Source organism: Callithrix jacchus, chromosome 5 (assembly GCF_049354715.1).
Source record: "Callithrix jacchus isolate 240 chromosome 5, calJac240_pri, whole genome shotgun sequence".
NCBI classification, from domain to species: domain Eukaryota; kingdom Metazoa; phylum Chordata; class Mammalia; order Primates; family Cebidae; genus Callithrix; species Callithrix jacchus.
In genome coordinates this window covers 67,154,680-67,180,903 of record NC_133506.1, presented here as the reverse complement: position 1 = coordinate 67,180,903, position 26,224 = coordinate 67,154,680, and the positions used below count along the sequence as shown (strand labels likewise).

Genomic DNA, 26,224 nt, shown 5'->3' with positions numbered 1-26,224 from the left:
GTGATTTTTGTGTGCAGAAGTAATTTACTTTGGAAAAAATCATAATATGTGTTTCACTTATGGGAAATTCAGAATCCTCGTTCCTACCTTAAAAAAATTGTTTTTTTGAGAGAGTGTTTTGCTCTGTCACCCAGGCTGGAGTGCAGTAGTGTGATCTCGGCTCACTGCAGCTTCCACCTCCTGGGTTCAAGCGATTCCCCTGCCTCGGCCTCCCAAGTAGCTGGGACTACAGGTGTGTGCCACCATACCTGACTAATTTTTGGATTTTTAGTAGAGACGGAGTTTCACCACATTGACCAGGCTGGTCTTGACATCCTTACTTCAAGTGATCCACCCACCTCGACCTCCCAGAGTGCTGGGATTACAGGCGTGAGCCACAGTGCCTGACCCCTTTTACCTAAAATTGCAAATTTAGCTTATAGAACTTATTCCATTTAGTCTAACATTTTAACTATTATTATTTTTAAATCCATTAGATAAGTGCTCCATTAACTATTGTTTTTGATGGCCTTTGAAAGGCTGGGCATGGTGGCTCATGCCTGTAATCCCAGTATTTTGGGAGGTTGAAGTGGGGGGATCGCTTGAGGCCAGGAGTTTGAGACCAGCCTGGGCAACTTAGTGAGACCCCCATCTCTACGGGAAAAAAAAAAAAAGATAATACTTAATCCCATTTTAGTAAATTAAATGCCTTAAATGTTTTAAACTGCAGTTATACATTTAATGTGGTTTTTTTTTGTTTCTTTTTGTTTTCAGAATAATTAAGTAATTCTTATAAATCAAGTAAATACATACCTATTGGCTGGGCGTGGTGGCTGACGCCTGTAATCCCAGGACTTTGAGAGGCCGAGGCAGATGGATACCTGAGGTCAGGAGTTTGAGACCTGCCTGGCCAACATGGTGAAACCTGTCTCTACTAAAAATACAAAAATTAGCTGGGTGTGGTGGTGCATGCCTGTAATCCCAGCTACTCAGGAGGCTGAGGCAGGAGAATTGTTGAAATGGGGAGGTGGAAGTTACAGTGAGCCGAGATAACACCATTGCACTCCAGCCTGGGCAACAAGAGTGAAACTCAAAAAAAAAAAAAAAAAATATATATATATATATATATATATATATATATATATATATATATGTACCCTAAATGCTCTTATATGTTCCAAATCCTTTTTATAAATGTAAGCTTTGAACATATAATCTCAAATCTAGAACAGTTACTCAATTTCACATTTTAAATCAGTTATAGAGGTAATCTAGGCCAGCTAAATTTACTTAAAATGCTCAGTACCCCAAGATTCTTTAAACAAAAATATTAATAGCATAAGTGTGATTCTTTTAAACATGGATATATTTAATTCTCGATCATTCCACTTTGAAATTTAGTCACCAAGAAAATGATATTGTCATTCGGGTTGTTTTCCCAAGTGATTATTTTGCAGTGGCCTTCTTATTGTATTGATATTTCTTGCTGACTAGAGGCATCTACTAGGATGTGGTGGGACCTTGGGTCCTATTTATAGTGTCAGAGAGGGCTTAATCATTTAAAGGAAGAGGGACTCTCAGTGTCCAGGTTTCTTAGGTTTTTTTGTGATACCACTGTCAGCTTTTGAATTTGTCTGTAACTCCCACCCATTTGGACAGACTGCTTGAGTGCATTTGATATTTCCTTAACTCTAAGCTACCCATTACACCCTCCTCCCTGCCAGTCTAACCCTGAAGACCTTTGAACTTGTCCAAATTCTGCATTCTTTCTTCTTTTTTTTTTGAGACAGGGTCTCACTCTGTTGCCTAGGCTGGAGGGCAGTGGCAGAGAATGGGCTCCCTGCAACCTCAACCTCCTGGGTTTAGGTGATCCTCCTGCCTCAGCCTCCTGTGTAGCTGTGACCATAGGCACATGTGCCACCACAGCTAACTAATTTTTAAAATTTTTTGTAGGGATGACGTCTCACTATTTTGTTCAGGCTGGGTCTTGAACTCCTGGCCTCAAGTGATCCTCCTGCCTTGACCTTCCTAAGTGGTGGGATTATAGGCATGAGCCACTGCACCTGCCTGACCCTGCATTCTTTTCATATTCTGTCTCAAGGACCACTTAACTCTTAGAGATATGAACATGATACTTGACTAAATTCTGCTTATCTCTTATTGTTTCTGTTTAAATTCTGCTTATCTCTCATACATGGTTGTTCAAGATTATTCTGCCTAGAGAAGTTTTCAAGGAGGGAGGAAGTCAGAAGAAAATGCTAATCAGGAAGAGATGGTCCTGACTCTCTTCAATCTCTTTTCCATCCCTGGGAATTGGTCTCCTCCATCAGTCTAATGTAGCTTATAGAATTGCCCAGTCAGTCCTCTGAAAAGCAGCTCTGATGATGATCTCTGCCATCAGAAAGACCCAGGGGTGCCCCGTTACCTTTGGAAGAGCCCTTTGCCCAGAGGCCCCCATCATTAGGCCCCAGCTTCCCCTCCCTCTTAGCCCTATCTCCTACCACCCCTTCACACAGCCCGTCCCCTTTGACGCCACCTGCACGTGTTCCTGCGGCTTTGCCCTTAACCTGCTTCCCTCTGTGGGTTTTGGTTTCACAATCCAGGGCCTGACCAGACGGGGGAAAGCACAAGGGTTCTACCTAGAGACCCATAGGCCTCTCTTGTCCCCACTCTCCTGCCAGCTTCCTTCCTGCCGTGTTCACTGGTCTGACCGCTCCCTGTGCCTGGGGAAAGACTCTTCCTTTATTTCTTCTATTTTATATGTATATATAAAATATTATGTATATATATAAAATAAACATAATATAAAATAATTATATATAAAATAAAGATGTAAAATGATAATTATATGTAAAATAAATAAATGAACAGAAATATGTATTTTTGAGTTGGAGTTTCGCTCTGTCGCCTGGACTGGAGTGCAGTGGCACAATCTCAGCTCACTCCAACCTCCGCCTCCCGGGTTCAAGTGATTCTCCTGCCTCAGCATTCTGAGTAGTTAGGTTTAAAGGTGTGCGCCACCATACCTGGCTAATTTTTTGTATTTTTAGTAGAGACGAGGTTTCTTCATGTTGGCCAGGCTGGTCTTGAACTCCCGACCTCAGGTGATCCACCTGCCTCGGCCTCCCAAAGTGCTGGGATTACAGGTGTGAGCCACCTCGCCTGGCCCTATTTCTCCTGTTTATAGCACAGAGAATGCTGTTGTCAGCTCAGTCCTACCCTAGCGGAGGGCAGGCCCAGGCAGTTTGCTGCAACTCCCCTGCAGCAGCACCTCGGCTGTCAAGTGTCAGGGCGTGGGTGCTGCCCCTGACATTACTGCTCCAGGACATCCTCGGAGGCTGTGCCCCTCCTGCTGCCCATGTGTCTGCCCCTGCCCAGCGTGTTCTCTTCTGCTTCCAGGTGCGGGAACAGGATGTGAGTAGAATCCTCCAAGCCTTAAATGAGTGCCTTGCTGCCTTTCCCTGGCAGCTGCTGCGGAGCGTCGTGGGCATCGGGGTGTCAGGCCAGATGCATGGAGTCGTGTTTTGGAAAACAGGCCAAGGTATGCCGGGCTCTGGGTGCACTCAGGCTGGTGGCAATCATTCCCAGAACCGGAGCAGGGCAGCGCAGGGCTTTCCATGAAGGGTCGGGTTATTCTGCCGTGGGAACAGGGCCCTCTCTCTGGGAATGGACGAACCTGGGCTGCCTCCTGCATCGGTGAATGTTGTACAAATGTGAGGTGAACGGGAACTGCCCACTCTCACATCATCAGCGCGTCATCCACGAACAGGCAGATGGAGCAGAGTGTCTCCCGGATTCTCTGTAGGATTCAGCCGAGTGCCTTTTCCATCACTTTCTCTTTATTTGTATCTCAGAACATTAGTGCAGACAACCAAGAGATTAGCTGTAGCTGCAGGAGATGCTGAGGCACAGAGGGCACTCTTTTGAATTGGGGCACATTGGTTGTCATTTACATATTTTTGATTTTGAAAATTCCGTGGCATATCTTTTTTTTTTTTTTTTGAGATGGAGTTTCGCTCTTGTTGCCCAGGCTGGAGTGCAGTGGTGCGATCTCAGCTTACTGAAACCTCCACTTCACGAGTTCAAGCGATTCTCCTGCCTCAGCCTCCAGAGTAGCTGGGATTACAGGTGCCTGCCACCATGCCTGGTTAATTTTTGTATTTTTAGTGGAGACAGGGTTTCACCATGTTGGTCACTAGACTGGTCTTGAACTCCTGACCTCAAATTATCCACCCACCTCAGCCTCCCCAAGTCCTGGGGTTACAGGCGTGGGCCACCGTGACGCCCAGAGTATCCTTTTCATGGGCTCAGTTGCTAAGCATTTCTAGTTGGTCATCTTATGAAGTTGGCCACAGTACAGAGGTGGGTAATGTGTTCTATTTGGCCTTGAGGAGGAGAACTAAGCCAGTAAAACAACAGTGAGCACTTCACATGCCTGGTCCTGGCTGAGGACATCAGCTCATGATCTCATCAGATATTCCCAACAACCTGTTGACACAGGTCACACTGTTGTCACCATTGTGCAGATGAGAGGTTGATGTTCAGAGAGGTTAGAATAATATGCTTATTCTAACATATTAGGGTCACGTTTCAGCAAGTTAACTCTGCTTTTGAATTCAAGTCTGTCCAAGGAGCTTTCGAAGGCCAGGTGAGGGGGCGTTGTTGGTGGAGAACCAGAGCTGCTGGAGACACAGTGGCTCAGTGAGAAACTTCCCAGCAGAGTGTCCGGGGAAGGATGACGCTCCTGTAGGAAGCTGGGAGCTCCCTGTTACAGCAGGCACTAAAATAACTTTTTAAGGCTGGGTATGGTGGCTCACGCCCGTAAGTCCCAACACTTTGGGAGGCCAAGGCAGGAGGAAGATTGCTTGATGCCAGGAGTTCAAAACTAGCCTGGGCAACATAGTGAGACCCTGTCTCTACAAAAGATGCAAAAATAAGTGGAGTGTGCCACACATGTTTGTAGTCCCAGCTACTTGGGAGGCTGAGGTGAGAGGATCATTGGAGCCCTGGAGGTTGAGGCTGCAGTGAGTTTGATTGCTCCACCTCATTGCAGCCTGGGCTACAGAGCAAGACCCTGTGTCAGAAAAAAAACAAACTAAAAGAAATTATATTGGCCAGGTGCAGTGGCTCACACCTGTAATCCCAGCACTTTGGGAGGCCAAAGTGGGTGCATCACCTGAGGTCAGGAATTCAAGACCATCCTGGCCAACATGGTGAAACCCCTTGTCTACTAAAACTACAAAAATTAGCTGGGTGTGGTGGTATGTGCCTATAATCCCAGCTATTTGGGAGGCTTAAGGTAGGAGAATCGCTTGAACCTGGGAGGCGGAGGTTGCAATGAGTTGAGATGGTGCCACTGTACTCCAGCCTGGGTGACAGAGCAAGACTCCATTTCCCCCCCCAAAAAAGAAAGAAATTATAAAAGATTTAATTTAGACATACAGAAATAGGGAGAATAGTGCTATGAACCAACACATACCCATCATTCAGCTTCAACAAAATCAACATTTTACTGTAGATCAACATTTTAAGCAGAAGATGGATGGCTACTTTGTAGGGGATGTAGTTATGAACACTGGATTCATCCCTTTCTACTTGGAGAGTTAGCAATTTAGAGTGCCCTGAAGTGTGGGTGACTTCCCTGTCAGTGGGCCTGGCATCTAGTGATGTACCCTTTAATTGTTCCCAGGATGGGGCTGAGTAATCATAGAACCTGATGCAGGCTCTCTCTCCTCCCCTTCCTCCGTCCTCCCCTTCCTCCCTCGCGTCCGACTGTTGTCAGGCCAGCTGCAGCCATGGGAGCTGCTTGGCTCCAAGCAGTATGGGGAGCAGAAGGCGATTAGGGTGTCCGCGCTAACCTCTCAGAGGGAGTCTAGGTTGTAAAAGCTTTTAAAACTCCTTAATTTTACATTAACGAGAATAAATGTCCTTTTAATACTAAAACCCTTCCCAAAGAGGACAGCAGAGAGCTAATGATTGCGGCCCTGTCATGTGCCTTCCTTTCTGCTCGTCTCCTGGGCACTCTGACAGCCACACAAACCATCAGCCGCATTGTTGGAAAGAGCTGCTGAATATTTTATTGAGCCAGCCCACATGCCTTCTGGGTTTGTTTTCTGCTTCTGGGAAAAAGGAAAGCCGCAGCTTGGTGAGGGCCATACCTGTTTAGTGGAGTCAAGTGAAATTGCATTTGGGATCCAGCCTTGCTGATTTTAATGGCAGCCTTAATTCAGTTTGGTTTCTGTACCTACAACATATAAAGCCCTTTGCGAAGCCCCAGGGGAGAGATAGAAATGAAGGAATGAAGCCTCTACCTTCCAAAACACGGTCAACACAGACGGGCAGGAGGAACGTGAGCAGAGCTAAGTGCTTAAGAGGGGGCACCGGGAGTGTGCTGGCGGCGGGGAGAGAGAATGACGAGTGTCGTCTGAAAGGCCTGTGGTTACACTGGTTTCCAAACTCCATTTTCAGGCTCAGAAAAAGCAGCAGAGAAACCAGGATCTAAAAGAAAGCTAAAAGGCAAGCAGCAGACAGGGAGAAAGTATCTGGTAGTCAATAGTGGGCAAAGGACAGGTCAGCACGCGCGAAGAACCAGCAACTAAGAGAGCACAAACAGCCCGGTGGAAAAGTGGGCGAAGGGCACAAGCATTATTCCTAGAAGATGAAACACAAATGGCTGATGGCATCTGGAAAGCTGTCTAGCATCGTTAGTGACAAGAGCTGTACTGATGGAAACCGCGAGGTGTCATTTTCCACCCGCTGCATGCAAGAAATCAAAATGTTCAGGCATGTCAAGAGTTGGCAAAGGGAGTGGAAAACTGCTTCTTTTCTTTTGTTTTGTATTTTGAGATGGAGTCTCGCTCTTGTCGCCCAGGCTGGAGTGCGATGGCGCAATCTGGGCCCACTGCACCCTTTGCCTCCCAGATGCAAGCGATTCTCCTGTCTAAACCTCCCGAGTAGCTGGGATTACAGGTGCCCACCACCATGTCTAGCTAAATTTTTGGGATAATTTTAGTAGAGATGGGGTTTCACCATGTTGGCCAGGCTGGTCTCGAACTGCCCCCTCCGACTCCTAAAGTGTTGGGATTACTGAGCCACCGTGCCTGGCCTCCCTTTTTTTTTTTTTTTTTTTTTTTTTTAGACGGAGTTTCACTCTTGTTGCCCAGGCTGGAGTGCAATGGCGCAATCTCGGCTCATGGCAACCTCCGCCTCCTGGGTTCAGGCAATTCTCCTGCCTCAGCCTCCTGAGTAGCTGGGGTAACAGGCACACGCCACTATGCCCAGCTAATTTTTTGTATTTTTAGTAGAGACGGGGTTTCACCATGTTGACTAGGATGGTCTCAATCTCTTGACCTTGTGATCCACCCACCTCAGCCTCCCAAAGTGCTGGGATTACAGGCGTGAGCCACTGTTGCCTAGGCTGGACTGGAACTCCTGGGCTCAGTTGATCCTCCCACCTCAGCCTCCTAAGTAGCTAGGACTGCAGGCTAGCACTGTCATGCCCAGCTTCTTTCGTTGTCAGTGAGGAAATTTATAGGAAAATAAAATGGCTTTGGCCCCTAGATCTGGGATCTGAGATCAGACACAGCCATGAAATGGCTTTCTAGGGTACATGCCCTGCTTCGCTTCTTGGCAGGCGCCATTCTGCAGCAGAAGCCAGATGTTCATCTCCTCCCATGCGATCTGGGATACTCTCAGTTGCTGCTGACTTCTCTGGACTGGTAATTGATGACAACATTGTTTTGCTATTTTGCGGCAGTTGTTATGCTTCTGTTGCATCAAGGTGTGGCAAACATTCCTTGTTTGAGAAGAGAGAACAAAATATATGTAAGGGGATAGATTCTCTTCCTCACAGGCTTCCAGAAAAGCATTGAGACCATGCACAGAGTTAAGAAGCTGTGGGTTTATCACCATCATCATCATCACTAACATTTATTGAGCACTCACTGTGTGCCACGTACTATTCTAGATGCTTTGTGTGTGTTAACTCATTTAATACACACAACACACAGCACACACCCTTAACCCTAACTAACTCTAACTCTTCTGCCTGCTGCTAGCTCAAGAGTGACATGAACACACAGAGGCAGGTAGGCTGGGCACAATGGCTCACACCTGTCATCCCAGCACTTTCGGAGGCCGAGGCGGTGGATCGCCTGAGGTCAGGAGTTTGAGACCAGCCTGACCAACATGGAGAAACCCCATCTCTACTAAAAATACAAAATTAGCTGGGCGTGGTGGCACCCACCTGTAATCCCAGCTACTCAGGAGGCTGAGGCAGGAGAATCGCTTGAACCCAGGAGGCAGAGGTTGCAGTGAGTCGAGATGTTGCCATTGCACTCCAGCCTGGGTGACAAGAGCAAAACTTGGTCTCAAAAAACAAACAACAAAAACACATATGCAGAGCCGCCAGGATCAGGGGAATAGAGTTGTAAGTGCGTCCTACCTCTGGATGCACTTGCCACAATTGCCACCAAGATGCTAAATAAGCGTGACTGCCAGCTCTTGCCCCCAAGATCAGTTTTAGGGGAATTGTAAGAGAAAAACACCAAGAAAGGGGAGAGCACTGTGAGAAATCCTGGGGTGATGGGGCTTTTTCGAGCTGGTATGTGTGGGTTGATGGGTTGGGTGTGGGGCAAGAGGAGAGCCAGCTTGGCCTGCAGGAGGGTAACCTGGGAGGGAACCACTGGTCTCCTGGCTCGCCATGGCTGTAGTGCCTGCAGTGCCTGTTCTCCCCACTCCCCCGCCGCCACCACCACCTCCCGCCCCCGGCCCACAGGAGCTCAGCTATCTTCAGTAATCAAGGCAGTGGAGAAAAGCAGGTGTCCCCTTCAAATTCTAGGACCGATGACCTGTGACTTAAGGGTCCTCTTCACATTGTTTGTCCTTGGGGGGCAGAGAAGAAACCTGTGGGGGTGGATGAACTGGCTTTACCTGTGGTCCTATCTGTCCTTCCCAGCCACAGAGGTCGATAGGAACTGAGGCCTGGCCATTTATATTACCAATATTCCTGGGTAGCCAGTGTTCCCAGGAAGAACGAGTTCACAGGCCTGGATAACAGGGCATTTGAAGAGCACAAGGAAAATAATTGTGCTGGATATTTGCTGGAGATTCTGTCAGAAGCAGAACTGTTAGAATAGATACACTAGGCCGGGTGCAGTGGCTCATGCCTGTAATCCCAGCACTTTGGGAGGCTGAGGTGGGTGGGTCACATGACCAGTCTGGCCAACATGATGAAACCCCGTCCCTACTAAAAATACAAATAATAATAATAAATATATTTGTATAAAATTAGCCAGGCATGGTGGCGAGTGCCTGTAATCCCAGTTACTCAGGAGGCTGAGGCATGAGAATTGCTTGAACCCGAGAGGCAGAGGTTGCAGTGAGCTGAGATCATGACACTGTATTCTAGCCTGGGTGCCAGAGTGAAACTACGTGTACAAAAAAACAAAACCCAAAAAGAATGGACACACTAAAAATTTAAAACTTTCTAGATACACTAAATGATATTAGAGGAAGATATCAGCAAGGACAGAACAAAAGAAAACAAAAAGAACATAACACAAATATTAGATATGAAAATATAACTGAAATAAGATAATGGGTTGATAGCAGAATGGATAAAACTTCAAAACAAGCTAGAGAATGAAAGATCAGATTGAGGAAATCTCTCAGAAGGAAAAAGGAAGGGACAAAGAAGTAGAAAATAAAAAAGAAGAGCTACGAGATTTTTTTTGAGGTGGAGAATCACTCTGTTGCCCAGGCCGGAGTGCAGTGGCGCCATCTTGGCTCACTGCAACCTCCACCTCCTGGGTTCAAGTGATTCTCCTGCCTCAGCCTCCTGAGTAGCTAGGATCACAGGCACCCACCACTAGGCCCAGATAGTATTTGTATTTTTAGTAGAGACAGGGTTTCACCATGTTGGCCAGGCTGATCTCGAACTCCTGGCCTCAAGTGATCCACCCGCCTTGGCCTCCCAAAGTGCTGGGATTACAGCTGTGAGCCACTGTGCCCTATGAGCTAAGAGATACTGAGGACGCATCTAAATAATAGGAGACCAGAAAAGGAAAAATAAAAATGGAGAGGAGGAAATCTGTGAATAAATAATGGGGAAAAATTTTCTATAATTGACAAAGTAAGATGGAATGCCCCTGCCTGAAAAGGCCTATGGCATGCCAAAGAGGAGATAAGGAAAACTTCACAGCGACATATATTCTGGTGAACAGTTAAGGGTTTCAAAGACAGAATTCTGAAAGCTCGCAGAGCAAAAGATCAGATCCCATATGAAAGAAGGAGCAGACTGACGTTAGATTTTTTTTTTTCCAACGGCAACACTCCATGTGAAAAGACAATGTCGTTTTTTTCTTTTCTTTTCTTTTCTTTCTTTCTTTCTTTCTTTTTTTTTTTTTTTGAGACAGAGTCTCACTCTGTTGCCCAGGCTGGAATGCAGTGGTGTGTGGTCTCAGCTCACTGCAACCTCTGCCTCCCGGGTTCAAGCGATTCTCCCACCTCACCCTCCTGAGTAGCTGGGATTACAGGCACCATCATGCCTGGCTAATGTTTGTATTTTTAGTAGAGATGGGGTTTTACAATGTTGGCCAGGCTGGTCTCGAACTCCTGACCTCAGGTGATCCGCTCGCTTTGGCCTCCCAAAGTGCTGGGATTATAGGCGTGAGCCACGGCGCCTGGCCTGGAGTAGTGTTTTGAAGACCAGCTGTGACATAACAAACCACCTCCAACTTAGTGACTGAAAGCAGAAAGCACCGATTGTATCTCATGAGTTTTTGGGTCAGGGATTGGGCAGGGCTCAGCCCACTGCTGCTTCTACATGGAGGTGGTGGATGGAAGTGGCTTGTTAGTGTTCCTCTGGTGGACAGACTGGTCAGGGGCTCATGGTGACTTTCCTCAATGTCTCGTACCTTGGTGGGGAAGGCTGGAGGCTGGGCTCATCTGGAAACGGTCTGCCAACTGCTTTTTCCCCAGCTTCTGGGTAGTTGCAATTCCTTTTTTTTTTTTTTTATGATTAGACAGAGTCTCACTCTGTTACCCAGGCTGGAGTGCAATGGTGTGATCTCGGCTCACTGCAACCTCCGTCTCCTGGGTTCAAGTGATTCTCCTGCCTCAGCCTCCTGAGTAGCTGGTACTACAGGCGTATACCACCATGCTGACTAATTTTTGTATTCTTTTTTCTTCTTTAATTTTTGTATTTTTAGTAGAGACGGGGTTTCACTATGTTGACCAGGCTGGTCTCGAACTCCTGACCTCGTGATCTGCCCGCCTTGGCCTCCCAAAGTGCTGCGATTACAGGCATAAGCCTCTGTGCCCAGTGCGTAGGTGCACTTCTTACTTGGAGGCTGATTACCCCAGAGAGTTGTGTAAGAGACTTGGATGGGAGCTGCAATACTTCCTGTGACTAGCCTTGGGAGTCCCAAGACATCACTGCCTCCACATTCTCTTGGTCAAGCACGTCACCAAAGGGATTCTGTGTTCAAGGAAAGAGGATTCAGATGCCACCTCTTAATGGGAGGAATAATGAGGAATTTGTGACAATCGACCACAAATAGTGCTTCTTTTCGGTGGGGGGGGATGGAGTCTTGCTTTGTCACCCAGGCTGGAGCACAGTGGCATGATCTCGGCTCACTGCAACCTCCGCCTCCCTGGGTTCAAGCGATTCTCCTGCCTCAGCCTCCTGAGTAGCTGGGATTACAGGCACGTACTAGCAATGCCCGGCTAATTTGTATTTTTTTTTTTTTAAGTAGAGACAGGGTTTCACCATGTTGGTCAGGCTGGTCTTGAATTCCTGACCTCAAGACCTACCCGCCTTGGCCTCTCAAAGTGCTGGGATTACAGACATGAGTCACCGCGCCCAGCCCCAAATTAGTGCTTTTAAGCATTGAAGGGAAGGAACTTAGAACCAGACTGTTATAGCTAATCAAATTGGCATTTAAAAATGTTTCATGAAAAATATTTAAAGGCACCTGAACCTTCAGACACTGCCCAGAAAGACTGACACTGAAGTCAGCCTTGGGCAAAATAGCTGGATGAGAGCACAGAAAAATCCAGAGGATGTCACAAGACAAATGAAGTAGAGATGGTCAGATTTTTTAAAAGTCAATTTTGATGTCTAAAAATCTATCAGGGGCCAGGCACAGTGGCTCACGCCTGTAATCCTAGCTCTTTGAGAGGCTGAGGCAGGTGAACTGCCTGAGCTCAGGAGTTTAAGACCAGCCTGGGCAGCATGGTGAAACTCCCTCTCTACTAAAAATCCAAAAAATTAGCCAGGTGTGGTGGCATGGGCCTGTAGTCTCAGCTACTCAGGAGGCTGAGGCACGGAATTGCTTGAACCTGGGAGATGGAGGTTGCAGTGAGCCAAAATTGTGCTGGGCAACACAGCGAGACTATGTCTAAAGAATAAATAAATATCAATCAGCTAAGACCTAAAGAAAAGAGAAAATTTACTGGTAATCAAGTAGAAGGAAGTCTAAATAATGTCATGATGAGGGTTGGAAAGACAGAGACCAGGGGACTTGAGATTGTACCAAATGTCTTCTCTCTTTATTTTTTTTGACAGAGTTTAAAGGTACTTTTTTCTTTTTTTCTTCTTTTTTTTTTTTTTTTTTGCTCTTATTGCCCAGGCTGGAGTGCAGTGGCACGATCTTGGCTCACTGCAACCTCCGCCTCCCAAGATCAAGTGATTCTCCTGCCTCGTCCTCCCAAGTAGCTGAGATTACAGGCGTGAGCCACCATGCCCAGCCAAATGTCTTCTCTTATGGGATGTGGCGAAATATGATATCAACTTCAAAAAAAGAAGAAAAACAGACAAGTGGGACAAACGGAGGGAACATGAGACATGCCTAGGGTCCCACAGTCATTATGTGGTTGAGCCAAGTACCCACAGGTACACCAGGCATATCCTAGGACGATTAGCACGTGTTTTGTAACTCGCCAGCAGAGCAGCAACCAGGCCGTGCGGCGCTTTTTTTCCATCTTTGGTCATCTCTTTTGTTCCAGGCTGTGAATGGACCGAGGGAGGGATCAGCCCTGTGTTGGCACCCGGAGCTGTTAGCCACCTGATCACCTGGCAGGATGGCCGCTGTAGCAGCGAGTTCCTGGCCTCTCTGCCCCAGCCCAAGTCTCATCTCAGTGTGGCCACAGGCTTTGGCTGTGCAACCATCTTCTGGCTTTTGAAGAATTGGTACGGACAACTGCACCTTGACTCTGGCGCTGGGTTTCCAGGAGAGTGAGAATGGGCTGGGGCTGCATGGGCATCACCCCGCCAGCTGGGCTGCACCGTGGTGTATGTGGCCTGGCTCGATGGCGAGCTGGACCACGGCCTGGACCTGGACTGGGTCCAGAGCCGCATCCTTTTGCAGAGCGTTCTCTGTTGCTTATCCAGTTCCCACCCAGATGGGGAAATGAGGGGACAGAGGGGGCAGGTGACTTGCTGAGGGTCACAGGGTGAGTTCGCAGTGTGCTCAGGCCTGTGGGGGAGGCTGGTGTCTGCTTTCCTAGGCTTGCCCCTTCCTCCTCTGAGGCCCTTCCCCTGGGACTGACTCGGGTTGGCTTTGCTTGGAGCAGCCAGGAGGTCCCAATCCTAGGGACCCGGCTATATATGAGCCATAGCATGTGGGGTTGTGGCTGCCTCCGCCATGCCACGTCCAGTCCCGGCTGCCCACAGCAAGGCGTGGCACATGCTTCCGAGTTCATGTTATACCCTGTTGTGTTGTTTCTGGTTTAAAAAACAGCCCAGAGTTTCTGAAGCCCTACGACGCAGCCGGGACCGTCCACGACTATTTGGTTGCCATGCTGTGTGGCTTGCCAAGACCCCTGATGTCCGATCAGAATGCAGCCAGCTGGGGCTATTTCAACACCCAGAGCCAAAGCTGGAACGTGGAGATGTGAGTATCTCGTAGGCTGCTCATCCTGCTCCAGTCTGAAGAGCAATCCCAGAGCCAGTGCTTCAGTGGGAGCTCTCCCATCTGGGCGTGGTGGGGGCTTCCTAGAGGCCGGGACCACAGCCCGGCGCCCCTAACCTGTTCCACTCACAGGGCACGGGTGGGCCAGTGTCCGCGAAGCCCTGAGCCGGGGGCAGGGGCTCTAGCCATGCTGTCCTGCTCCTCCACAGCTGCCCAGGCTCTGGGGGGCTCTCCTCTGTGACCCTGGGCCCAGTCTGTAGATTTCAGAGTACAGCTTTCACTCTTTAATATTTAAAATTAGAGGGCCGGGCACAGTGGCTCACGCCTGTCATCCCAGCACTTTGGGAGGCTGAGGTGGGTGGATCACCTGAGGTCAGCAGTTCAAGACCAGCCTGGGCAACATGGTGAAACCCCATCTCTACTAAAAATGCAAAAATTAGCTGGGCATGGTGGTGCACACCACTAGGCAGGAGAATTGCTTGAACCTGGGAGGCAGAGGTTATAGTGAGCCAAGATCACACCACTGCACTTCAGCCTGGGCAATAGAGTAAGACGCCATCTCAAAAAAAAAAGAAAAAAGAATTAGATACAGTAGGCTTGAGGGATGCCTGTTAAGTTCTTTTTAAAGCATCATTTGCCTTTTCAGGTACAGAAGTCCAGTGCCCTGTAAGCCCACTTCCTTCAGGCCCAAATATGAGCTCTGAAATAAAACAGCCCTGTTAGTTCAGGTAAAGGACCTCCCAGAACATTTTGTGAAATCCACAGCCCCCTGTTCACTAACCCGAGTGATGAATGCATCTGATACTCAGGAGCTTGCTGGGGCCGGCTTTGGTTTGGACTGTGCTAACCACCCAGCTGCGCTGAGCCTCGGGCTGCCTCCTTTGCAGACATTTTGAGTTCCCCTTCGAACACAGGAGGCTGACTCCATCACTGTGTATGGTGTTTGTTTTCTTTCCTGGGCGGTGAATCCTAAGCTTGTGAAAGCCAGTGTACTCTATTTATAAAGCCTAAGATCATGGTTTTAAAAAAGCCAGAGAAGCTGCTGGTGACGCGCTGGATTCTGTCCTCCCTTCACCCACATACGTCCTTCTACAAGCACTTTCCCTTGTAGAATTTCCTGGAAACAAACAACAACAAAAAAGAAAGCAGCTGGGTGTGGTGGCGTACGCCTGTGAGCCCAGCTGCTTGGGAGGCTGAGGTGGGAGGATCGCTTGAGCCTGGGAGGTTGAGGGAGGCTGAGGTGGGAGGATTGCTTGAGCCTGAGAGGGTGAGGGAGGCTGAGGTGGGAGGATTGCTTGAGCCTGGGAGGTTGAGGGAGGCTGAGGTGGGAGGATTGCTTGAGCCTGGGAGGTTGAGGCTGCAGTGAGCAGTGATCATACCACTCCACTCCAGCCTGGGTAACAGGGAGACCCCTGTCTCAAAAAAAGAAGGAGCCGGGCGCGATGGCTCACACCTGTAATCCCAGCACTTTGGGAGGCCAAAGCAGGTGGATCACCTGAGGTCAGGAGTTCGAAACCAGCCTGGCCAACATGGTGAAACCTCATCTGTACTAAAAATACAAAAATTAACTGGGCATGATGGTGGGTGCCTGTAATCCCAGCTACTTGGGAGGCAGAGGTTGCAGTGAGCTGAGATCGCACCAATGCACTTCAGTGTGGGCAACAAGAACGAAACTGTCTCAAAAAAAAATGTGTCTGGGTGTGGTGGTATGTACCTGTAATCCCAGCTACTAGTGAGGCTGCAGCAGGAGAATTGCTTGAACCTGGGAGATGGAGGTTGCAGTGAGCTAAGATTGCACCACTGTACTGCAGCCTGGCAACAGAGCAAGACTCTGTCTCAAAAAAATAAAAAAGAAAGAAGGAAAGAAAATGAAGGAAGGAAGGAGGGAAGGAAGAAAAGGGAGGGAGGGAAGGAAGGAAAGGAAGGAAGGGAGGGAGGGAGGAAGGAAGGAAAGAAAAGGGAAGGAAGGGAGGGAGGGAGGGAAGGGAGAGAGGAAGGAAGGGAGGGAAGAAGGAAGCGAGGGAGGAAGGGAAGGGAGGGAGGGAAGGAAGAGGAAGGAAGCCCTAAACTCCAGAAACCTAAGTGTGGGTGGATGTGTGTGTCCACTTTTGTTTCACAGACTGAGGAGCTCGGGTTTTCCTGTCCACCTGCTCCCAGACATTGCCAAGCCTGGCAGTGTGGCAGGCAGAACTACCCGAGTGTGGTTTGAAATCCCAAAGGGGACGAAGGTGGGCGTGGCCTTGGGTGATTTACAGGCCTCTGTCTATTCCTGCATGGCCCAGAGGACAGATGCAGGTAAGTTGCTCTTTTGTTCTGTCCTCAGACTTACCCTGCCGCCTCCTAACCACCAGCTCTGTGCGAGTCTGCAGGGCACGCAGAGCTTAGCAGCCTTGGCATCCTGCTGGAGTTCATTATTCTATAAAGATGAAAAGCACTCTCCTCCTTGCAGGTCAGATCCTCTGTTGAGGGAGCTCACAGGCCAGCAGGACAAGCTCTGTCCCTGAGCGCTGGCCATCTGTGCTGACCTTCCTGGGGCAGGGGGAGGAAAACGGCTGCTTCTAGCTGTCTGCTTTCTGTGTGACTGTGCCCTAGAAAACAGATGAGCCAATGAGGTTTTGGTTACTGTGTGTTTGTTGGATCTGATTAAAAGTGCAGAATATTTTCTGTATTCGTGGTAAGGGAATCATGGTGAGGTAGAGGCAGCAGTGTTTAGGGCAGGGGTTGGCTCTTTAAAGGGCAGAACATATATATTTGTTTCTTTTTGAGATGGAGTCTCTGTCGCCCAGGCTGGAGTGCAGTGGTGGCCCACTGCAGCCTCCACCTTCCAGGTTTAAGCAGTTCTCCTGCCTCAGCCTCCCGAGTAGCTGGGATTACAGGTACATACCACCACACCAGGCTGATTTTTATATTTTTAGTAGAGATGGGGTTTCACCATATTGACCAGGCTGGTCTCGAACTCCTGACCTTGTGATCCACCCACCTTGGCCTCCCAAAATGCTGGGATTACAGGTGTGAGCCACCGTGCCTTGTGGATCATGCAGACACTGTTGGAAATGCTCAGCTCTGCAGTTGGAGTTCAAAAACAGCCATAGACGATATGTAAATGAACAGGGGTAGCTCTTTTCCCATAAAGCATTGTTCATAGACACTGACGTGTGAATGCTATATAATTTTTTTTTTGAAACGGAGTCTCACTGTGTCACCAGGCTGGAGTGCACTGGCATGATCTCGGCTCACCGCAACCTCTGCCTCCCCGACTCAAGTGAATCTCCTGCTTTAGCCTCCTGAGTAGTTGGGACTGTAGGCACGCACCACCACATCCAGTTAATTTTTGTATTTTTAGGAGAGATGGGGTTTCACCATGTTGACCAGGATGGTCTCGATCTCTTGACCTCGTGATCCACCTGCCTCGGCCTCCCAAAGTGCTGGGATTACAGGCATGAACCACTGCGCCCAGCGATGAATGAATTTTTAAATGTGGTATATACACATAGCTAAAAAGGATTGAGCATTGGATAAAGAAAAACTTAAGTACATTTACATTTTAAAGAATCTATTTGAAGATTCAGTGATTTGTGAATCAGGGTAGTACCAGACCACTAGTACTCTGTCAGGAGAGGCAAGAGGGGAAATTTTCATAAAGTAGTTACAGAAGCAAGGCAAAACATTTTCTGTGCCAAACAGGGATATATTTTATTATTGCTCTGAGCTCAAGATTTTGACCAAGGCATAAGAATGCTTAAAAAGCAGATCTGATTAATCTGAGAGCCTGACTTTTATTAACAGTTACCTACTTCTCCTTTTTTTAAAATTTTTTTTATTTTTTTGACTTTGGGTAGGAGGTAAACAAGCAAACATGTCAGCAGATTCAGTGTAGGCAGAGGAAGGTAGAAAGAGAGGTTAGAAACCTTTACATGCCAATCAAAAATATATCCCATCGTTTCTGAGCTGTCTGGAATTTGTTTGTTTAGGTTAAAACTTCCTTATTGTGGCATCAGAATTCCAAATTATTTTTGGGAAGATTCACTCATTTATCTGCAAATGTTCTGACTCCCTGAATTTAAATAAACCCATTATTTTCCGTCTTCCTGGAACCTCTTCTACTGGAGGTCTTTTATTTATTTATTTTTTGAGACGGAGTTTCGCTCGTTACCCAGGCTGGAGTGCAATGGCGCGATCTCGGCTCACCACAACCTCCGCCTCCTGGGTTCAGGCAATTCTCCTGCCTCAGCCTCCTGAGTCGCTGGGATTACAGGCACGCGCCACCATGCCCAGCTAATTTTTTTGTATTTTTAGTAGAGACGGGGTTTCACCATGTTGACCAGGATGGTCTCGATCTCTTGACCTCGTGATCCACCCGCCTCGGCCTCTGAAAGTGCTGGGATTACAGGCGTGAGCCACCGCACCCGGCTTGGAGGTCTTTTATTAAACCCAATTTAGTTTCTGTCTGACCCAGTCAGACACCTAAAGTTTCTGTCATGACTACCAGATCCAGTCCAGATTTTAAAATGCCCAAATAACTCGGTGAACTTACACAAGTTGTGGAGTTCGTATGTCCAAGAGGGCTTACTGGGGATGACCTCCACATGTGCAGCAAGAAGCGGGGAGTAAAGCGGCTCAGTGGGTGCCTGTGGCTGTTTGCCTATTGCTTCCAGAGGTCATCACGTGCTAGATGGGTGGCTTCAAATCTGGTTAAATGAAAACTTGACCAGGCGAGGTGGCTCACACCTGTAATCCCAGCACTTTGGGAGACTGAGGTGGGCGGATCACCTGAGGCCAGGAGATCGAGACTAGCCTGGCCAACATGGTGAAACCTTGTCTCTACTAAAAATACAAAAATTAGCTGGACGTGGTGATGTGTGCCTATAATCCCAGCTACTCCAAAGGCTGGGACAGGAGATTCGCTTGAACCTGAAAGGCACAAGTTGCAGTGAGCTGAGCTCACACCACTGCACTCCAGCCTGGGTGACAGAGCAAAAGGAAAAACTTAAGTACCTTTAAATTTTACGAAGTTTATTTGAGCCTTCAGTGACTCATGAATCAGGTGTAGCATTAGACTACCCACTGAAAAGGGCCTGAGGGAAGATTTTCATAAAGTGTCTGCAGAAGCCAGGCAGAGAAAACCATTTTGACCGGTGAGAGTGAAAAATTCCTAGTTAAAGGTTAGTTGCTGGTTTCTGACTGGTGTAGTTTCCAGGTTCATTTTACTTTTTACTCTGGGCTTTGGTTTGTTCACACAGGAATGGATGGTACTAGTGCCACCTCTGTCTAATGGCTTCCTGCTTAGAATTTTTTCTTTTCTTTTCTTTTTTTCTGAGATGGAGCGTCACTCTGTCGCCCAGTCTGGAGTGCAGTGGTGTGATCTCGGCTGACTGCAACCTACGCCTCCTGGGTTCAAGTGATTCTCCTGCCTCAGCCTCCCAAGTAGCTGGGACTGGCAGGTACACGCCGCCACACCTGAGTAATTTTTGTATTTTCAGTAGAGGTGGGATTTCGCCATATTGGTCAGACTGGTCTCAAACTCCTGACCTCAGGTGATCCACCCGCCTCGGCCTTCCAAAGTGCTGGGATGACAGGTGTGAGCCATGGTGCCCAGCCATTAGAATTTTTCAAACAGCACAGATAAATGCTACAAAATGTGAAAGTGAAAAGTGTTATCCCTTCCACCTGAGGGGACAGTAGAGGGCATGCTGCTTCTGGTTTATAGTCATGGTAAGAAGCTTGACGTGGCAGAGAGCAAAAGTTATTGGCTTTCTGAGGCTTGTTTTTGCCCTCCTTGCTTTTGACCCTGAGTAGGTGTGAAACTTGGATGCTGAACTCTGGCCCCTAAACAGATTGAGAAAAGCAGGCTTTTTAGCTAGGTCTCATGAGAAATGGAGAAGGCATTGCTGAAACAGTCCCCAGGCTCGGTGCTGGGTCCAGATTTCCCCCCGCTGGTGACAGGGAAGGTGTTAAGAGGGTACTTTCGGGCCGGGTGTGGTGGCTCACACCTGTAATCCCAGCACTTTGGGAAGCTGAGGCAGGCGGATCACCTGAGGTTAGAAGTTTGAGACCAGCCTGGCCAACATGGTGAAACACCATCTCTACTAAAAATACAAAATTAGTCAGATGTGGTGGCAGGTGCCTGTAATTCCAGCTGCTTGGGAGGCTGAGGCAGGATGATAATTTGAACCCAGGAGGAGGAAGTTGCAGTGAGCCGAGATGGCTCTATTGCACTCCAGCCTGGGTGACAGAGTGAGACTCTGTTAAAACAAACAAACAAACATGTATATATATATCTCCTTTGATCAACATCTCTTCAACACCTTGCCCTTCAACCCACCGTGGACATATTTTTTTAGTAGCTGAGATTGCAGGCATGAGCCACCATGCTCACCATGCCTAATTTTGTATTTTTAGTAGAGATGGGTTTTCTCCATGTTGGTCAGGCTGGTCTTGAACTCCTGACCTCAGGTGATCCACCCACCTTGGCCTCCCAAAGTGCTGGGATTACAGGTGTGAGCCACCACGCCCAGCCACCATGCCCGGCCACCTGGACATATTTTTAAAACCCCCAGCTTCTCTCACTGCCAAACTGTGACTTGTGACCTCTGAGTCAGCCGGACAAGCCTAAGCTCTGCTCTCTCTGGACCCCAGTTCTCAACATCAGCACCTCGGTTCAGCTGGCAGCCTCCATGCCTTCGGGATTCCAGCCTGCGCAGACTCCCGACCCTGCGGCCCCAGTGGCCTACTTCCCATACTTCGACGGGACCTACCTGGGGGTGGCCGCATCCCTCAATGGGGGCAACGTGCTAGCCATGTTTGTTCACATGCTGATTCAGTGGACAGCAGATCTAGGTAAGGTGTGGCCCATATAGCACTGTGCTCTCTGCCTGTCCTTTCTACATGGCAGGTCTCAGAGCTTCATGTGCGGTTTCAGCCTCCACATTCAGGTGGCAGGCCCTGGCAGGCCCTGGTGTGTTTCTCCCGTCCTTTGGGATCTGAGCTTGCAGCCACTGTCCTCTCATCCTCTGAGCTGCCGTCACCTCCTCTCTTCTTTGGGTCAGGCACTCTGTATGTGAGCCTTGACTGTATACCCTCACCTCAGTCTCCCTGGCTTTCCTCCACCCTCCCTGCTCCCTTCTCTTATTCCTGGGGTAGAATTTATGGGGTTTTCTCTGCTCTGCATGTACAGATGCTTCTCGACTTACAATGGTTCTTATTTTACCTACAATGCACTTATATCCAGCTAATTCTGACCCCTAGTAAGTGTGATGTAGACATTTCTCTCTTTCCTTTTTTTTTTTTTTTTTTTTTGAGATGGAATCTCACTCTGTCACCCAGGCTGGAGTGCAGTGGCGTGATCTCAGCTCACTGCAATCTCTATCTCCTGGGTTCAAGCAATTCTCCTGCCTCAGCCTCCCGAGTATCTGGGATTACAGGCGTGCGCCATAATACCCAGCTAATTTTTGTATTTTTAGTAGAGACGGGGTTTCTCCATGTTGGCCAGGCTGCTCTTGAACTGCTGACCTCAGGTGATCCACCTGCCTTGGCCTCCCAAAGTGCTGGGATTACAGGTGTGAGCCACTGCACCCAGCCGGCATTTCTTAAAGAAGCACAGTGTGGAGTGGAACCCAGGAGAGTGGCCTTGGTTCCCTGCTGTGTCCTAGAGTCATTATTTATCCCTGGCAAGTCCCTTCCCTTCTGCGTTTTCCTAGCTCCATGTCTTATGGTTCTAAGCCCGTGGGTTAGAACACTCAACAGCTCAAGGGGCTTGTATCCTGCTACGTCCGTTATAAGTGAATTGCAAGGGAAATTATCCTAAGTTGAAAATGCATTGAATGCACCTACCCTATGAACATCATCGCTCAGTCTAGTCTACCCTAAATGTGCTCGGAACACTTACATGAACCTACAATTGGGCAAAATCACCTAGTACAGAGCCGATTTTATAACAAAATGTCAAGTATCTCATATAACATGTTGGCCACTGTACAAAGTGAGAAACACGGTGGTTTATGGCTACTGGAAGTCCGATTTCTGCTGAATGCATGTGGCTTTCACTCCATTGTAACATCGAAAAACAAAGTTGAACCACTGTAAGCTGGGGACCAGGTGAGATATGTAATCTCCCTCTTCCAGGAGACGTTCCCTTTGGCAGCACCTAAGCTAGAAATGAAGTTTCTATTCAGGTCTAGTAAGTCATGGCCATCAGATGCGATGGTTACATCAAAGTCAGAGGATGGTGGAAAACAGAATGGAAGGCAGGGTCCAGGCAGTACGTGGAGAGCTGGGACTGCTCGTGCAGAGGTGTTCCTGAGTGACGTCAGTCCCTTCGGGCTGGCCAGGGACGTCAGGATTGCTGGGGGCATTCTGCCTCCTTGGCTGGGATCTCCTCAGGAATGCTTTATTTTTATTTTTTAATTTTTTGAGACAGAGTCTTGCTCTGTCGCCCAGGCTGTAGTGCAGTGGCGTGATCACGGCTCACTGCAACCTCCGCTCCGTGGGTTCAGGTGATTCTCCTGCCTCAGTTTCCCAAGTAGCTGGGATTGCACCTGTGATTTTTGCATTTTTAGTAGAGATGGGGTTTCACCATGTTGTCCAGGCTGGTCTGGAATGCCTGACCTCAAGTGATCTGCCTGCCTCGGCCTCCCGAAGTGCTGGGATTACAGATGTGAGCCAACACACCCGGCCTTTTTTTTTTTTTTTTTAATTTGTTTTAAAAATGCAGAGCTGGCTGGCCAGGGTTGGTGGTTCACTCCTGTAAACACAGTACTTTGGGAGGCTGAGGCGGGTAGATCACTTGAAGTCAAGAGTTTGAGATCAGCCTTGCCAATGTGATAAAACCTTGTCTCTACTAGAAATGCAAAAATCGGCCAGGTGTGGTGATGTATGCATGTAGTCCCAGCTACATGGGCGACTGAGGCAGGAAAATCGCTCGAATCTGGGCGACAGAGGTTGTAGTGAGCTGATAGGATATGTGCCACTGCACTGCAGCCTGGGCAACAGAGCAAGTCTCAGAAAAAAGCAACAAAAAAGAATGCAATGCTAACATGGTGTCAGGGAGAAAACTCCGACTGGGATTCTGGCTTGACACTGAAAAGCGAATCGCAGGATGGTCAACACATCCCTTCTCCCTGTGGTTCGGGTGCCCTGTGCACGTTACATGGGTGGCCCAGTGACTGGTCTGGAATCCTGGGATTTCTAATGCTGGTAATGACGCTATAGCATCCATGATGATAGTTATTAATCAGTACATGCATTTGGTCCCGTTGGTTAGGAAGCCTGGGATACAGTTAGGGCTCACAGCAGCACTTAGGAGACCTCACCATGACATCTGGCTGGGGTCTGCACTTAGATGGCTAGCGGGGATCCAGGGCAGAGTACAGCTAGCCTGGCTGTAGGAGTCCCTGAGCCCAGAACCACCAGCTGCAGTGTGGGGAGAAGCAGCAAGGGAGCCCCTTCTCGCCCTGTGGGAATTCTGTACCACCTCTGCCTGCATCAAGGGGGTTGCGTTAGCTAACACAGATCTTCCCTGTCTCCGGCAGGCCTGGAGGTGGAAGAATCCACAGTATATTCCCACATCATCCAGGCAGCTATGCAGCAGACAGACACCCACCTGACCATCACCCCAACAGTGCTGGGGGAGAGGCATCTGCCGGACCAGCTGGCCTCAGTGACCAGAATCTCCCCTGACCTCTCCCTGGGGCATGTGACCCGGGCCCTGTGCCGAGGCATTGTTCAGAATATGCTCTCCATGCTTCCCGTGCGGCAGCTGCAGGAGTGGGGCGTGCAGCGCGTGGTGGGGAGTGGGAGTGCGCTGTCCAGGAACGAGGTGCTGAAGCAGGAGGTGCAGAGGGCTTTCCCTTTGCCTATGTTCTTTGGGCAGGATGTGGATGCAGCTGTCGGGGCAGCTCTGGTCATGCTCCAGAGAAACCTCAGCCAGAAGGAATCTTAGAGAAAGCAAATGCGTTCACCAAAGGACTGCTGCGAATTTTACCTGATTCACATTCCTGACACCATCTGTGGGTCATCCTTTCCCTGCATAGTTCAGTGGACAGCTTTTAAGCAGCACCTGTTGTCCCATCTTGACCAAGAACATACCTTCAGGACATACTCTAACAATGCAGCCAGAAGCCATCAGCCAGATCCCAAATTAGTGCCTTCCGAAAGAGACCCACTGGGAGCTACTTGCAAATGTCAGTGTGGGAGAGAGAGTGTGAGAGCACAGCAGCCAGCCTCCTGGTCAGCAGGCTCATCTGTGGCTCAGCTGCAGAGAGCAGATAAAGGTGAGTCTGGTGGCCGTGGCCCCAAGTGAGAAAAGACCTGCCCCATGCCCTGCTTTGGATGATTGTTTTTGGAGACCTGAAATCACATGCACTTCTGGAAAAGTTGCTTCTCTCCTGGAACGTGCCATGTGACCAGAGGCCCCTTTCCTAGTCTCATCCTCCCCTGGCCACAGATGCTAAGCAGGGGCAGAGAGTGAGCCAGGCGTGGTGCAGCAGCTGGCTCAGAAGACAGTGCGGGGCTGTATGCTGGGCTGGAAAGCCTGCCGCCCCTGCGCTGCCCAGGTCTTCATAGCACAACTGCCAGGAAGGCAGGTTGCAGAGAAGGCGAGGCGGATGGCATGAGCAGCAAGGGGCACCGATGCTGTCCAGCCCACACCGCTCTGGCACGTCATTCCCAAGAGCCTGACGAGGCACCAGCAGGACTGATTTCCGGGAGCGTGGCTGGGCAGGTGTACTTTTGCTCCTGCCTGCCCCAGAAGCCTTCACAGGAAGGGATGCAGCCAGGCAGACTCCTGCCAGATGGGGCAGGTGCTTTATCCAAAGAGAACCCTGTATCCCATAGGCCTAGGCTCTCCTTCCCTTGGTGTGGGCTTTGCAGGCCCATTGTGTGTTCCTGGCTCAGCAGAAACATGCGTGAGTCAGCATTCCTGTAGGGTCCCAGAGCAGCGTAAGCCTTCCTGTGATTGACAGGGATGGCTGTGGGGTAGCTTCCAGGAGGAGGCCACCTTTGCCGCATCTACTCCCAGACCCCCAAAGGAGCCCAGGCTCAGGCAGGCCTGGTCCAGAGGCACCCAGGCAACCATGAGTTTGGGAAACAGTCATATTCCCTCTTTCTCTCACTATCCATCACAGGTATGAAACATATTGTCTTTTTATAAGTGTCATATTATAAATTATGTGATCATCTGGAAGCTCTGAGATGAGAGCAAAATGCCTGATCATGCTGACTGAATGTCAGGTACTAAAGCCCATTCTTGGCTGAGCGAGGTGGCACCTGCCTGTAATCCCAACACTTTGGGAGGCTGAGGCGGGCAGATCACGAGGTCAGGAGTTCTAGACCAGCCTGACCAACATGGTGAAACCCTGTCTCTACTAAAAATACAGAAATTAGCTGGGCGTGGTGGTGTGCACCTGCAATCCCAGCCACTCTGGAGGCTGAGGAGGAGAATCACTTGAACCCCAGAGGCAGAGGTTTGCACCACTGCATTCCAGCCTGGGTGACAGAGGAAGACACTATCTCAAAACAGCAAAGCTGGGTGTGGTGACGGCATCTGTAGACCCAGCTACTCGGGAGGCTGAGGCAGGAGAATCACTTGAACCCAGGAGGCACAGGTTGTGAGCTGAGATGGCACCACTGCACTCCAGCCTGGGTAACAGAGCAAGACTCCATCTCAAAAATAAATAAACAAAATAAAATATAAAAGCCCATTCTTCCAGAGTCTTGTGCCTTAAATAAAACACACACCTCTGCTTTGGGAAGACTATGCTGCAGCCAGAGCTTGGTTTGGGAGGTTGAGATGCTCTGGGGGAGCATTCGTAGGTCATCCTGAGAAAAGCTTGCCATGGTGTCCTACCAGACAGACGCCTGCCAATTACCCTGGAAAGTTGTACACAGTAGTCCCCCCAGATCCTCAGTGTCACTTTCCACGGGTTCTGTTATCCATGGTCAACCACCGTCTGATAATATTAAATAGAAAATTCCTGAAACAGTTCCCATGTTTTCCACCGTGTGTCGTTCTGAGCAGTGGGACAGAATGTCTGCTGTGTTGTCCGAGACGAACCATCCCTGTGTCCAGCACATCCATGCCACGGACACCTGCTCAGCAGATCGCCCGTTCTGGCATCACAGTGCTTGTGTTCAGGTCACTCTTCTTTTACTTCATAAGGGCCCCAAAGCACCAGAATAGTGATGCCAGCTCTTCAGATATGCCAAGGAGAAGCTGTAAGGAGCTTCCCTTAAGTGAAAAGGTGGGAAGAAAAAAGTCATGTGCTGAATCTTCTATCCGTGAAATTGTAAGGAAACAGAAATTCATGCTAGTTTTGTTTTGTTTGTTTGTTTTTGAG

At 48.9% G+C, this 26,224-nt stretch overlaps 2 protein-coding genes across 4 annotated transcripts in view; both read left to right on the top strand.

The window, feature by feature from the left end:
• The window catches only part of SHPK (sedoheptulokinase), a 30,144-nt gene extending 4,556 nt beyond the window's left edge, over positions 1–25,588 (top strand). The window contains exons 2-8 of one of the 2 annotated variants that reach the window (XR_008481445.2): positions 3,379–3,520; positions 12,988–13,171; positions 13,722–13,874; positions 16,012–16,187; positions 20,529–20,729; positions 23,420–24,160; positions 25,265–25,588. Coding sequence is in view for 1 of the 2 variants with exons in the window: in XM_002747835.6 (XP_002747881.2) it covers positions 3,379–3,520; positions 12,988–13,171; positions 13,722–13,874; positions 16,012–16,187; positions 20,529–20,729; positions 23,420–23,829 (1,266 nt within the window). In the remaining variant the exon portion in view is untranslated. Of the gene's footprint in view, positions 1–3,378; positions 3,521–12,987; positions 13,172–13,721; positions 13,875–16,011; positions 16,188–20,528; positions 20,730–23,419 lie in introns of both variants that reach the window. The other variant, XM_002747835.6, reaches the window with a different exon arrangement.
• Positions 1–26,224, top strand: part of TRPV1 (transient receptor potential cation channel subfamily V member 1) — a 68,722-nt gene that overhangs the window by 4,556 nt on the left and 37,942 nt on the right. Inside the window, exons 2-6 of one of the 2 annotated variants that reach the window (XM_054255632.2) lie at positions 3,379–3,520; positions 12,988–13,171; positions 13,722–13,874; positions 16,012–16,187; positions 20,529–20,729. The gene's annotated coding sequence lies outside the window, so the exon portion shown is untranslated. Of the gene's footprint in view, positions 1–3,378; positions 3,521–12,987; positions 13,172–13,721; positions 13,875–16,011; positions 16,188–20,528; positions 20,730–23,652; positions 24,161–26,224 lie in introns of those variants that run through there. The other variant, XM_054255631.2, reaches the window with a different exon arrangement.